Here is a 13,797-nt window from a genome sequence, read left to right as displayed (position 1 = left end):
CCTCTTCTGTCTTCTTTGGGGTCATTCTATTTCCATAGCAAACAGTAGATAATTTGGGTCTTGCCCTTCCCCCCATTTCTACGGGAGTGGCCATTGTGCACATTGCTTTTCCTGGTTCTGCTTCCTTGGTTCATATATGTTCCCAGACTTCTTCTTATTCACTGTATTTGTTTTTTCTTATGTTACCGTAATTTTCCATCACTCGTGTGGACCACAACTGGTTTTAGCAATTGATGGGCATCTTCATTGTTTCTACTCTTTCGCTGCTAGAAAAAGTCCTTATAGTCTCTATATATATATGTGTGTGTGTGTGTGTGTGTGTGTGTGTGTGTGTGTGTGTGTGTGTGTATGTATATAGTGGAACATTTTATACCATTTTGTAGCATTTTTAATTTCAACCAGACCCAGAACCTGAATTAATGAGTAACTGGAAGAAGATCCAGAACCTGGGCTTCTTTGTTCTCTAAAAGTTTGCTCAGGAAATACCCTTACCTCTGTCAACAAGGCCAGATCAGACTGACCTAAGGACAGTCTTTCCCCTGTTAGCCATTAAGAGGAACACCTCACTTAATATTCTATGGCTATACACTTTAACTGACCTTTGTCAACACTCTTGTCTTTACAAACCTATTCCATTAAGGAAACTCCTCTTTTTGTATCATGGTTAAACATACATGGGGGTCATAAAAGTGAGGTAACACAGGCTTGCTGGGTCTGCTAAAATCATGTATGTAAGTTTTCTCATTCCTTTGTTCAGACAGCCAGAGCTTATGCTCTGACTCCTTCTATGTACAAGTAAGCTAGCTTAGCTATGCTTTAAGGGAAAATAATAAACAACATGGATTTTTCTATCACCTAGCTGGTTTGCCTCCTTCAACCAAACTTTCAGGTTTAACAATAAATACATACACACACACACACACACACACACACACACACACACACACACACACACATATATACATACATATATAGAGAGAGACTATAAGGACTATTATATATAAATATATTTTTATACATGTATATATAGACTACTACATATAGTCCTTATAGCCACTGCTTTTGTTGTAGCAAAAATAGGGATAGAGAGAGGACCTGTAATTTCACTGGTATAGAGAGGAACCAGAAACAAAATAGGGGTTTGCGTACTGGGGAACTGCTGGTTAACTTGTCTTGACAACAGCTAGCACTGATGTAGCGTTGTAAGGTTCATATATGTTAACTCATTTTTCCTTACAACCCCATATGGTAGGTGCCATTATTATTGCCATTTGACAGATGGGGAAACTGAGGCACAGAGGGGTTAAGGGACTTACCTAGGGTCACTCGGCTGGTAAAGTCTCAGGCCGGTTTTGAATTCACATTTCTAAGTCCGCATTTCCAAGTTCTCTGCTCTATCCACTGTACCACCGGACTGCATATAAACTCTAACTGTCCTATAAACCTTAAGTTTTATTACCCCTAGTTTCTAGATTCCTCTTTCCATGTTGCCTTTTTGCATCTTTCTCTGCCGTCCGGTTGTGTGTCCTTGGACTAGTCAACAGAACTGAGCCCAAGTCTCCCCCTCTGTAAAACGTGAATAACAACACCTCCAGAAACGCCCCCATAGCGGTGTTATGAAGCTTAAAGGAAGCACCTTGCAATCTTTGGAACTCTGTATCAGTTATTATTGTTAGGGTTATTGGGTCTCTCCCTTCCATAATCTCCCCAGCCTTTCCTTTCCTTTGTTCTTCGGTCTTTACTTCTCCTGTCTTCTTTCTTCCTTCTTCCTCAGACCAAATTAATGATAGGGACGAGTCAAAACGAGCATAATGTGAATCTTTGTGTGTGGTTTAAATTCTGCTCAGCCCTGGAAGATGTCTTCTCTGGGAAAAAGGGTCAGGGTCAGCAGTAGGGGCCGGTGAGAAATGACGGCGCCTGACAAATGGGCAGAACCACTGGGTCTTGTCTACAAGGGGGCGATGCCCCGCTCATTACAAGATGCAGATTACCGCAGAAGCTCAAGGTCTGCATGATAGTAGAAAGGAGGAGGGAGTAGTGCAGGTCCCTGTCTATGTTTCATCATTATTAAAAAGCCACCAAACTTGAGCCTCTTTCCTTCCTGCTCCCAGGGTTGGGCAGTAGGGAGTAAGGGGCAGGGAATTCTCTGTCCAAAGTACATGGGATTGTCTGGGGTTTGGGAGCCGGCTGGGGAGGATGCTGACATTTCTGGCTGTTGCTGTTCATGCCTTAATTCAGGGCCTGGTTCATTGTAGGTTTCCAGCTCTCTAGGCCAGGAGTGGGGAACCTGCGGGCCGAGGCCATACGAGTCCTCCTAGGTCCTTGGGTGCGGCCTTTTGACTGAGTCCTTTTATGAAGGGGATTTGCTCTTCGAAGTTTGGATTCAAAGGGTGGCACTTGAGGACCCAGGGTCCCCACCCCTGCTCTAGGAAAACCTTGTTACCCCTTAAGGCTTATAAAGTGCCTTTTGCATTTATTATTTTATTTCACTTTTAATACAACCCCGTGATATTATTTGCGTTTTACTCAGAGCAGAGTGAGAGGGGAAGGGGCTTTTGCCTCATAGTGTCTGAGACAAGATTCAAACCCAGGTCTGACCTGACCAGGCCCTGCCGGCCTTTTTGAATTCCTCTTCCATCGTTCATGGGAAAGGGCCGCAGCTTCCTGCTGATCGCTGGCAGTCCAGCTCCTCCGTCCTCCCCCTCCCAGTGGATTATCTACTTAAAGCAGCTCAGACTCAGGTCTTAGAGAGGCTTGCCTTCTGAAGGGGCTTTGGCCTCTTCACAGAATAGAAGTGAGGTTGGACCCCTGAGTCTGGGGGAGGCCTAGGCAGGTTGCTGCATATTGCCAAGGAGGAAGGAGGCCAGAGAAGTAGGGTAGAGGATGTCCTCCAGAAATGAGAGGGAGGCCATAAGGTGACCGGATGGGACCCCTCCCTGTCCCCCTGGGGTGGATTCCTGGGAGGACAGGAGTCCCTCCGGATAGGTTGGCCTGGATATGCCTGGAGGGTGTCCCCGCGTGGGTGAGCGGACAGCTCCGCCAGGACATCGGATAGCAAAGCCGTGAAGTAAACAGAGTGCAGGAATCGTGAAGACCCAAGTTCAAATTCCGCCAGTCTGCCTCAGTTTACTCACCTGTAACGTGGGAGTGATCATACCAGCACCTACTTTACAAGGCGGCTGTGACGATCAAATGAGAGGACAGGCACACATTAAAGTGCCACATAAAAGCGAGCTCTAGTTGTGAGGGTGAGAGCCTTCCCCGGCACCCTTACCACCCTCAGGCCCCACGTCACAGGCTGCTGTCAGTAGGCCTCTTAGCTGGAGCTGAGGCTCAGGGGAACGAATGTCAGCCGAGACTCGAAGGGACCCAGGTTCTTGTCTCAGCTCTGTCCACAATGAGATCATTCCTCTGGGCCTCAGTTTACTCATTTGTAAAATGAAAGGATTAGACTAGAAGGTCCCGCCGAGCTGTCCAAACGACTGATTCCTAAGCACAAAGAGCCTTGGTTAGAGAGTCGTGACCGGGCTGGCGAGGGTCTGCGTTTAGCTTCCTACACTCCAGCTGAGCCTCCACTCGTAGGTGTAGAGCTGAAGGGACCGCAGAGGGCATCAGATGCCTCCCCTTTATACAGGGAAGGAAAATGAAGTGCCCAGTAAATGACGGGGGTGGGGTTTGAATTCGTGCACTCTTGAGACTTCCAAGTCGGTGCTGTTTCTTGGGACCCTACTTGTCCTCACATTTCTATTCAGATCCTTTATACTTATTTCAAATGCTTGGATTTAGGGTCGATAGAAGGAAAAAAAATCTTCCTTACATCGATGACTTTGCAAAAGCAGCATGTGCTGCCTCGGTTTCCACTCCCTGGAGGTCTTTGGGCAAAGGTTGGATGGGCGATCACTTGTGTGCCATGTTGTTGAGGATGTCCATTTTCAGGTGGGGGTTGGACTAGGTGGCCGACTGAAATTTGGTGACTTTATGGTTCTGGTCCCAAGAGAGGCCACGATCCCTAATCAGACTCCAACCTCATCCCTCTCCTAATTTGGGGCTCACGTTTTCTTTCAAGGCAAGCAGTTGAGTTTGGTCAGCCCATTGCCAGGAGTCAATGTGAAGAGTTACTCCGGCTACCTCACCGTGAATGAAACCTATAACAGCAACCTCTTCTTCTGGTTCTTTCCAGCTCAGGTAGGTGGAGGGCCATGCTAAGGCACTACAGCAGCAGAATGCTCCCTTTGGGTGGCAAAATGGATGAGCGGTAGATTTCGAGTCAAAAGAACTGGGTTCAGATCCTGGCCCTGCCACTTAGGACCTATATAACCTTGGAGAAATCACATCCTCTCTCTGGGACTCACTTTCTCCATTTGTGAAATGAGAAAGTTGACTTAGATAAGTTGTCGCTTCTCTTCCAGGTCCGAGGCTATAATCTTATGGGTCCAGGGTTACTCTATCATCCTACTAGGTGGTGTAGTGAATAAAACATTGGTCCTGGAGTCAAAAAGACCTAAGTTCAAATCCTCCCTCAGACACTTACTAGCTGTGAGACCTTGGACAAATCAATTCTCCCTGTTTGCCTCAGTTTCTTCATTTGTAAAATGAGCTAGAGAAGGAAATGGCAGAGCATTCCAATAACTCTACCAAGAAAATCCCACAGGCAGTATTGTTATGCTATGATCCATGGGATCTCAAAGAATCGGGCACAACTGACCGCCTGACCAACAACAGCAGGCACTCAACAGAACCTTCAAGTGCAGGCGCCTCAAGACACCCAACAGCCGGGATGGACAGAACTTGCTTCTCTTTCTCTGGAAACAGTTCATAGGCTGGAGGTGACCTGAGCAGAGTGGGAGAAACCAGCACAGGGTTAAGTCCTGCCTGGGAGGCTGGGCATTCCACTGGGCACTCATCCCCACCAGTGGTCACCAGGAATCAGCCAGGCCAGGGGCCCTTGTCTCAGGAACACAGACGTCTACACGCTGTTTCCCTCATGGAATTTTTAGAACCACAAGGACATAAGAAAGAGGGAGTCAGGAAGAAGGCAGCAGTATTCACCCAAACACAGCTTCACAGCGTCATAAAGTAAGTCGGAGTATTCCCCTCCCCCAGAAAAAAAAGAAAAAACAAAATCCAGCCAACCAAACAAATAGTTCTTTCCTCTTTATGAAGAGGGGTAACAAGCAGGATGATGAAACATGACTTTTATTTCTCAGAGTTTTGTGAATTTCTTGTTTGTTTGTTTGTTAATCTCACAGTCATTTCCAGGTATATTTGCCCCACCACCCCACTCCCAACCACCCCCTCTTCTCTCTTATCCCTACCCATCAAGCCTTGCTTTGTAACAGAACAAACATTTAAGCAAAACCAAGCATCTCGGAAGCAGTGGGGCACATAGAAAAAGCTGGTTAGACTGGGGGTCAGAGGCCCTCCCCCTCCCCCACCTCCAGGGAGTGTTGGGTGACCTTGGGAAGGTTGTTTCACCCATCTAGGTTCCAATTTCTTTCTCTGTAAAATGAGGGGGTTGAACTCAATGACCTCTAAGACCCCTCTCTACTGAGACATTTGTGAGCCTATGATGGAATTTGACTTTCGATTTTGGTGTCCCTCAACCCCCCACCTTTCCAAAGAAAGAAGGGAGGTATATTTCCTCATCCCTTCCCCTGAATGAGATAGGCCATTATAATACCACAACAATATACACCATTAAAAAAGAAACAGACAAAACTCACCTATGTAAATCTTACTGGTTAAGGCCAGAATTTGTAGAGGTTGAAGTGATCTGATGGGGAAGGAGGTAGGCATTATACCTGGCTATGGTTAGGAAGACTGAAATTCGAATCAGCTCCAATTCTTACCAGGCTGAGACCTAGGGATCCTAGCTACTTATTTTTCAACTGTAAGATGAGAAAGGTAATACCTGACCTACCTGCCTTCCAAGGTTGTGATGAAATCAAAGAGGGTACATAATGAACTGCAGTGTTTGGTACATAGCAAGCATTTAATAAATGTCTTTTTTCACATCGTCCATCCATCCACCCATCCATCCATCCATCCATCCATCTATTCATTCATTCATTCATTTATTCATTCATTCATTCTTGCAAACCCTAAAGTGCTCTATAAACACCAGCCACCCTTCCTTTGCTTGGCTCTTTTGTTGGTAACATGGCTTTGTGAAGCAATAGGTTTCAGCCCTGCTCCCTCTGCTGGCAGCCCAGCAAACTTCCCAAACCAAAGCACTAAGCAACAGCTTCATTCAGTGAACCCCCAGCTAGGGTCCCCCAAAGAGATCAGGTAGTTTTGTCCCCTCTTCCAATCCTCTAGGAAGGTCCCAGAGGGGATCCTGTTGAGGTAGCCTCTCATTCCAACACTGGGGAAACAAGACCCCAGAGTCCAGTTTTGGAAGTGATAGAAGATACTTGGAGGCAGACAGAGCCCATTGGAGAAAAGGCTGAAAGGGACTCTGGATGTCACTGGATGGCAGCCCCGGGGGAGCCCTGACTGAAGGCTGCAGTGGAAGCCAGACCCCCTCCAGCTGTGACAGATTGTTGCAGGTTGCAGAACACAGACACTGGGCGAAGGATCGGACTCCTTGGGATTGAGGGAGGATGTCCGGAGGAGAAGCAGAAAAAGGGAGATGAGGAGGCATCCCTGTGGCTAGGCAGAAACACTGGTGTTTTAGCCTGTTGCAGAAAGTGCTGTTTTAATAAGAAGGCCTGATACTGCTATTGGGAGGGGGGAAGGTAAGGTCTGGGTGAGTCACGGAGAGGAAACATGACCCACAGGAAGGAGACTGACCTTGTATACCTCCAAGTGGGATTCCTAAGGCAGACCACAGTTATGAAGTAGAACATACATAGAGGACCTCCAGGATGTGGAGTCGTTGTATACTTTTAATTCAAGAAAGCAATAAATGGGGCTTTGGAATGGGTGAAAGTGTAGTTAATACGGGAGAAATGAAGGTCCTCGTGCTGTCAGGGAAGGAAGCCTCTCCACTCTGGCAAGGACATAATTTTCCTAACAGTGTCACTCCCTTACTCTACAAACACCAGCCACTCCCTCCTGAGTCTAGGAGAAAATAGACTTTTCTCCTGAATAGTTTTAAAGCCCCATGCTACCTGGCCACAGCCTGTCTTTCTAGGCTCGGACATTTCCACCCTTACCAGTTTCTGAGATTCTTCAGCCAGACTGGACCCTCTGTGGGTAGCCCATAACATTCCACATCCTGTCTCCAGACACTCAGATGTCCCGAGGGCTGCGTAGCAGGGGAGCTGAATGAACATGTCACACATTCGTGTTTCTGCTTATTCTCAAGCCCTGTTGTTTGTTTGAAGGGAGATATGCTCTATCTCAGTCTAGTTCTGGGCACTTTGGCTCAGCAAGATCCATTTAGACACACATATAAAATGGAAAGACACACTCACCGCTGGTGGGTCGACTGATTTTAGTCCAGATAGAGCATCTCACTGAACTGAGGCCCAGACAGAGAAATGTAAATAAGGCCTTAATTAACATTTTAATGGGTTTTCCCAGCTTAGGGCTCAGTGGCATAGATGTCTTAGAGGTTGGGGTTCCCTCTGTTTATGGCTACATCTTCTCACAGGCTGTGGTGTTCCTCATTTGGGTGGACCTTGGGCATAGATAGCCATCTGCATGGGCAGGTTGGGGCCACTCCAGAAGGTCGGCCTAAATTTTAAAATTCTATTTAAATTTTCCTAGGCCTGTTTGCAGTGTCAAAATTCCTACTCTTTGGAGGACTTTTGGCTTTAAAATACTGTGGCTGCAAAGATTGTCATTAAAATCCACTGTATTTGGGAGGGTTTACATCAACAAAATGTTAGTATCCACTACTAGGTCTGTAAGGAGGTAGCTAGGTGGCTCAGTGGATGGAGCACTGGTCCTGGAGTCAGGAAGACCTCAATTTAAATCCACTTACTAGCTGTGTGACCCTGGGCAAGTCACTTAACCTCTATTTGCCTGAATCCACAGGAGAAGGAAATGGCAAACCACTCTAGTGTCTTTGTCAAGAAAACTCCATGGACAGTATGGTCCATGGCATCACAGTCGGACACAATTGAACAGTTAGTCCCATAGTTCAAAGAGATGAGAGGAAGAAAAAGTCCTATATGTACAATAACATTGATAGCAGTTCTTTACAGAGTAGGAAAAATTGTAAACTAAGGAGGTGACTTCCTATTGGGCAATGGCTTGTAGAGTTTTTTGGGGGGACTAAGATGTAGGAAAGGGCCACGTTGTGAAGAGCATTAAATTCCAAATAGAGTTATTGGATCCTGAAGGTGGGAGCTGCTGAAGGCGGTGTGGGGGTGACGTAGACCTAGACTTTAGGACAATCACTCCAAGTCATCAGACCACAACTCTCCTCTCTGGCCAGGATTCCCCTTAAACCTGTTCTTGTTCCCTATTGGAATGTAAGCTCCTGGAGGGCAGAAATTGTCTCGCTTTGGAGTTTCTATCTCCAGAGCCTGGTGGACAGTGCCTGGCTCATAGGAGGAGCTTAATAAATGCCTTGTGATAATAATAATAAACAGAAAAGGGAAGAAAAGAACCATCACTTTGGCTGCTGAGGCAAGGATGGATTGAATGTGTATTTACTATAGGCAATGCTATAAATTCTGTTAAAGGTGAAAGAAACTTTCTTCCTGAGGGCTCCTTACACTGATGAAATCACACAGACAAAGCAGAAATAAACCCAGAATAGCTGATCAGATTAGTTACTTGTTGCCTGGTATAGAAGAAGCAAGGCCTGGGGAGAATGATTTCTAGGACATTTGATAGAGGAGGAGGAAGGTGGGAGAAGGGATGCAGGAACCCCCTGGGCTTTGTATGGGGAGGGCTGGCTCAGGTGGAAGCAAAGTGTAGGCCAGCCCCCTGTGGGGGAGAGAGGAGATTCTGCCATTTGGGGCTAGTCTTTTCTTTTGTCCTGGAAAGAAATTACCTGGTAATGATGTCTTTTGGATTCTTTTAAAAATAGGAGGAAATCATAAAAAAGCAGGGTATTTCTAAAACAACTAGTTTTTCAAAGATTCAATAAGAGGAAGTGAATGCATGAATACGAAAACTTTTTTTTAAAGCACCTACTATGTGCTAAGTGCTGTGTTTGGCGGGGAGAAAGACAAAAAGGGACCCAGCCCTTTTTCTCATGGACCATTCTAATGGAGGCAACCGTAGGTAGAAGGAAGTGGTGGCCCTGGCACTGGGTGTTTTGATTTGGTAAGTCTGGGAGATGAGCAGCGCAGTATATTGTAGGCAATTAATAAATGCTTGTTGACTGACTACTGAATGGAAGGGTAGGGTTGCTCCATCAATACTCACTTGAAGTATAGATTTGGTTATGGTGCTCAGACCAAGAAACAGAAAGGGGCTGGAAATGCAGAATTCCTAGCTGAGTGGCTGAGCGTGGGTTCTAGGGGTCCATTTTGGAAGAAAATTGCTTCAATTTTAGCAAGAGGGAATCTAGTTAGGCATAAGGAAGAACTTGCCGACTGAATACATACCTGAAGTGTCTTCTAATAAGGAGGTCATGAAATCTCAGGCGGTTAACACATATTAATTAAACAATGTTAATGTTAAAAAGATGGGTTGCTCAGTTTCTTAGATGGTTTTGGAGCCACCTTCCTACAATGGAGCGCTCTAGAGGAGTGGCCAGTTCGTGAGTTGGCCACCAGAGGTCACCAGAAGAGCTGAGACGGTCCCTGATCCCACCCTGAGCTGAACCTCAGCCTCCCAGGATTCCACCACCCGGAGCCTCGGCTCTGCAGACTCCCAGGCCTGCCTCGACCCTCTGGTCGTTTCCTGTTATTGCAAGAATCAGCGTTTTGCATGAATTTCTAACCTGCCGTTTCCCTCTCTGCAGCCTGGTCATTTCTGCGGTGGGGCCGTCAGCTAGGAGTGTCTGTAAAGTACAGTCAGAGGTGGAGGAGACCCCATGGCCATCCAGTCCAGCCCCTCACTTTTCAGATGACGAAGCTGACGCCCCGGAAAGGCTCTTCTCCAGGGCCAGAACTCAAGTCCAAGGCCTTTGGCTCTGGATCCAGCCCCCTCTTTCCATTATCCCGAAGGCTCGATTTTTTTTAAGTTAATAGAACTTTTTAGCTTTTGAGCTAGAAGGGCCTTCAAGGCCATGCAGCCCCCTCATCTTACAGATGAATAAGCTGAGGATCCCAGTACCCTGGGCTCAGAGGTCATCTGTCCAACCTCCTCATTTTATAGTGAAGTAACCTGCCTCTCAGAGGAGGTTCAGGTGATTTGCCCAAAGGACACTGGGTATAAATGGGAGACTCGAGATTTGACTCCAGATGTCTGCTGTGCTGATAAACGCTCCTCATTCCTTTCTTCCAGCTTCACGGTTGGTATGAATAATAGCAATTTCATAAATATCTTTAACGTGGTTTCTCTCATTGTATAACTCTTTTTTTTTAGAGGGCAATTGGGGTTAAGTGACTTGCCCAAGGTCACACAGCTAGTAGGTGTGTCAAGTGTCTAAGGCCATATTTGAACTCAGGTCCTCCTGACTCCAGGGCCAGCACTCTACTCACTGCACCACCTAGCTGCCCCCATTGTATAACTCTTTAAAAAATCGAGTTGAGGCACTGTGGAAGGAGGTCTGTTTTGGGGTCAGAGGATCTGGGTTCAAATTCTGACTTCCCATTTGACCCTATATGAGTCATCACCTCCCTCAGCCTGTTTCCCCATCTGAGATTGCTGAACGAGGGGGTCTCAAAGGCCCCTTCCAGCTTCAGATCTGTGATTGGAATATCCAACACTGGGCAAACATTCAGCATTCTGGCTGCACGCTGGCCTAACCTTTATGTAGAGGCCTGTTTCAGAAGGTGCCTTGAGCTCTATCCTCTTTCTGTCTTTGCTAAAAAAGGAAGGGGGAGGAAGGCCTTGTCCTCAGATTGGAATGCGGAAAATGTATTGCCCCAAGAGTGAGTGGGCAATTGCTTCTGAGGGACTCTGCAAACATTACATCAAAAAAAGAAAAAAGTCTCCAGGTTTCCTTATCTTGATGTAAATAACTCTCAGATTATTTAAACAGAGCATGTAAAAATGTATTTTTCCCAGTTGACTTTCTGCCTCTCCTGGCTCAGGGAGCTGTTACCTTAGAGGCTGCTTGGGATAGGCGTGGGGTGAAGGCTGCCTCCCCTTCCCTTCAAGGACGTGCTTTGGAGGATGCGGGTCGGCTGAGGCTGAACCTTTCCTGTTTAAACATCCCAAGAATTCAGCTCCCTGTTTGGAAATTATGTAATAAAGATGCAGCATGTTCTCTGGCTTTCTAGTGTGCCCTTTGGGGTCAAGCAGCCTGTGGGAAGGTGGCCAGGTTCCATGTTACATTGTTCCAGGTCACGAGATGGAATGGCAAAGAGGAGGGGGTCAGCATGGGGGGCAGAGGGGTGGAGATAGGGCATCAGAGAGGGTGAACTCCAGAGGCAGCCTGCCCTACTGGCTAGATAGAGTCCTGGATTGGGAGTCAGGAACACCTGGATTCAAATATGCACTCAGATATCATTAGTGAAGCAAGGCAGAGCTTTAGAGCTGGAAGGGGCCTTAGGGAGCTCATTTTACAGAGAGGGAAACTGAGGCCCAGCCAGGTTGAGTGATTTCACATAGGATTCTTAGACCTGTGGCTGGAAGGGATCTTAGAGGCCCCTCCCTACAGAGAAGGAGCTGAGGTCCAAGAAGGACCAGGACAAGCCCAGGCTTACATGGGCAGTAAGTAGCAAAGGCAGAATTTGAACTCAGGGCTGGCTCCTCAGTTGGCTGTAGGGTCTCCAGGAGAGTGAATGAATGAATGAATAGGGGAATGAATTATAAGTATGATGGATGAGCTCATCCTTCTAGGATCCAGTCCATTCATATGGATTCTCCTCCCGGCTGTAGACCATAGCTCTTCTTCCCTGAAGGATCCTCTTAGAGAATTGTTGTGGCCAAAGTAATTCTCCCCTGTGGCTAATTGGGGATGAGCCTCTGAGCTTGGCTAGGCTGGTCTTGAGGCAAAGTCCATGCCCAGGGTGTCTTCAGAGCTTCGCTGGCACGGGGTGGGGGGGGGTGGAACCATAGATTTGTCTCTGTAAAGACCTCAATCCAGCCTTACCCCCTCATTTTATGGAAGATGACACTGAGGCCCATGGCCACACAGGTAGTATTGGCAGAGGCAAGATTTGAACCTCGGTCCTCTGAAGTTAGGGGCAGCTAGGTGGCCCTAGATAGAGCACTGGGCTTGGAGTCAGGAAGACCTGAGTTCAAATCTGGCTTTAGACACTTGCTAGCTATGGCAGGCAAGTCACTTCACCCTGTTTGCTTCGGTAGATGAAGAAGGAAATGGCAAACCACTCCAGTGTCTTTACCAAGAAAACCCCAAATGAGGCATGAAGAGTCAGACACAACTGAAACAATAGAACAACCACCACCCACCACCTCTGGCTCTAGGACTAGGCTTTACCCACTGTGCCATGCTTTGATTCCACTGGAGTAACCTTTGGGAAGCCAGGCTTCACGTCTCCACCATGCTGAGTAGCATAGGTGCTAGTGAGGGACCTGTAGGCAATACATAGGCTATGTAATGGACCCTTAATTCATGGACGTTCTGTCTCATTGTTAACAGAGATAAAGCGTCTTTATCCTCCATCATGAAGATGGTGGGATGGTTCATATGATCATCTGTCTTTGACTCTCCCATGCTACAGGAAAATCCCGGTGATGCCCCAGTTGTGCTCTGGCTCCAGGGGGGACCAGGCGGATCCTCGATGTTTGGACTCTTTGTTGAACATGGGCCTTATGTTGTGAACAAGAACCTTACAGGTAAGCATTGTCCCTCCTCTGCCTTCTGGGTCTCCAGAGATAGCTCAGTGGGAACACAAAGCCTCTAGAAACAGCTTAGCATTCCATGGTTATAAAAACAGAGTGCTCCCCAAATGGCTGGCTCTGATTGGGGAATTTCTGCCTCTTAAGCTTTGTTCTTTGTTTGCATTCAGACAAAACACAAAAGAGCAATGATGTTTGCCGCAGTTGTGGAAAGGCGGAAAATTCTCTGGTGGACCAGAAGATCCATCTGGCTATGGAAGAATAAAAACTTTGGCACAACAAAAAATAATGCATCCAGAATTAAAAGGGAAGAATGAGACTGGGAAGGTGTCTTTGCTTTGGCATAAACCTTCCTGATAAAAGAATCTGGCCTCTAAAGTCTATAAGGAATTGGCACAAATTTGTGGGAATGAGATTGATTTCCAAAATAGAAGTAGTTAAAGGATATGATTAATCAGTTCTCAAAGAGAAAAAAAAAATTAACAGTCACACGAAAATAAAAAAAAAGGCAAACTAAAACAACATGGAGATATTTCTATATATTCATTAAGTTAGGGGCAGCTAAGTGCACAGAGTAGTGGGCCCAGAGTCAGTAAGACCTGAGTTCAAATTAGGCCTCAGACACTTACTAGCTGGGTGACCCTAGGCGAGTCGCTTAACCTCTGTTTGTCTCAGTTTACCTCATCTGTAAAATGGGGATGGGCAGCTAGGTGGCACAGGGGATAGAGTACCGGGCCTAGAGTCAGGAAGGTGAGATAGCACTCTATCCACAATGTCACTTCACTGCCCCCATGATGATGACTTATGTAAATAATTATTGTTACAGCAATAAAATTGAGGGAAAAATAGAAAAGGCATCTAGAAGGGGACAGAAATAACGGAGTAATTTTGTCACTACTTCGTTAACTTTAACTGGCACATTAAAAACAGCAGGCTGGAAGTTTATGATTTCCTATGTAATTTACTTGAATAGACGTT

At 46.5% G+C, this 13,797-nt stretch overlaps 1 protein-coding gene across 3 annotated transcripts in view; it reads left to right on the top strand.

Moving 5' to 3' along the window:
• The window catches only part of CPVL (carboxypeptidase vitellogenic like), a 122,435-nt gene that overhangs the window by 23,456 nt on the left and 85,182 nt on the right, over window positions 1–13,797 (top strand). For all 3 annotated transcript variants that reach the window (XM_036761487.1, XM_036761489.1, XM_036761488.1), the window contains exons 3-4: window positions 4,067–4,185; window positions 12,702–12,816. In XM_036761487.1, the coding sequence (XP_036617382.1) occupies window positions 4,067–4,185; window positions 12,702–12,816 (234 nt within the window). The remainder of the gene's footprint in view (window positions 1–4,066; window positions 4,186–12,701; window positions 12,817–13,797) is intronic.

Source organism: Trichosurus vulpecula, chromosome 5, assembly GCF_011100635.1.
Source record: "Trichosurus vulpecula isolate mTriVul1 chromosome 5, mTriVul1.pri, whole genome shotgun sequence".
Taxonomy (NCBI): Eukaryota; Metazoa; Chordata; class Mammalia; order Diprotodontia; family Phalangeridae; genus Trichosurus; species Trichosurus vulpecula.
This window is presented reverse-complemented; position numbering and strand designations above follow the sequence as displayed.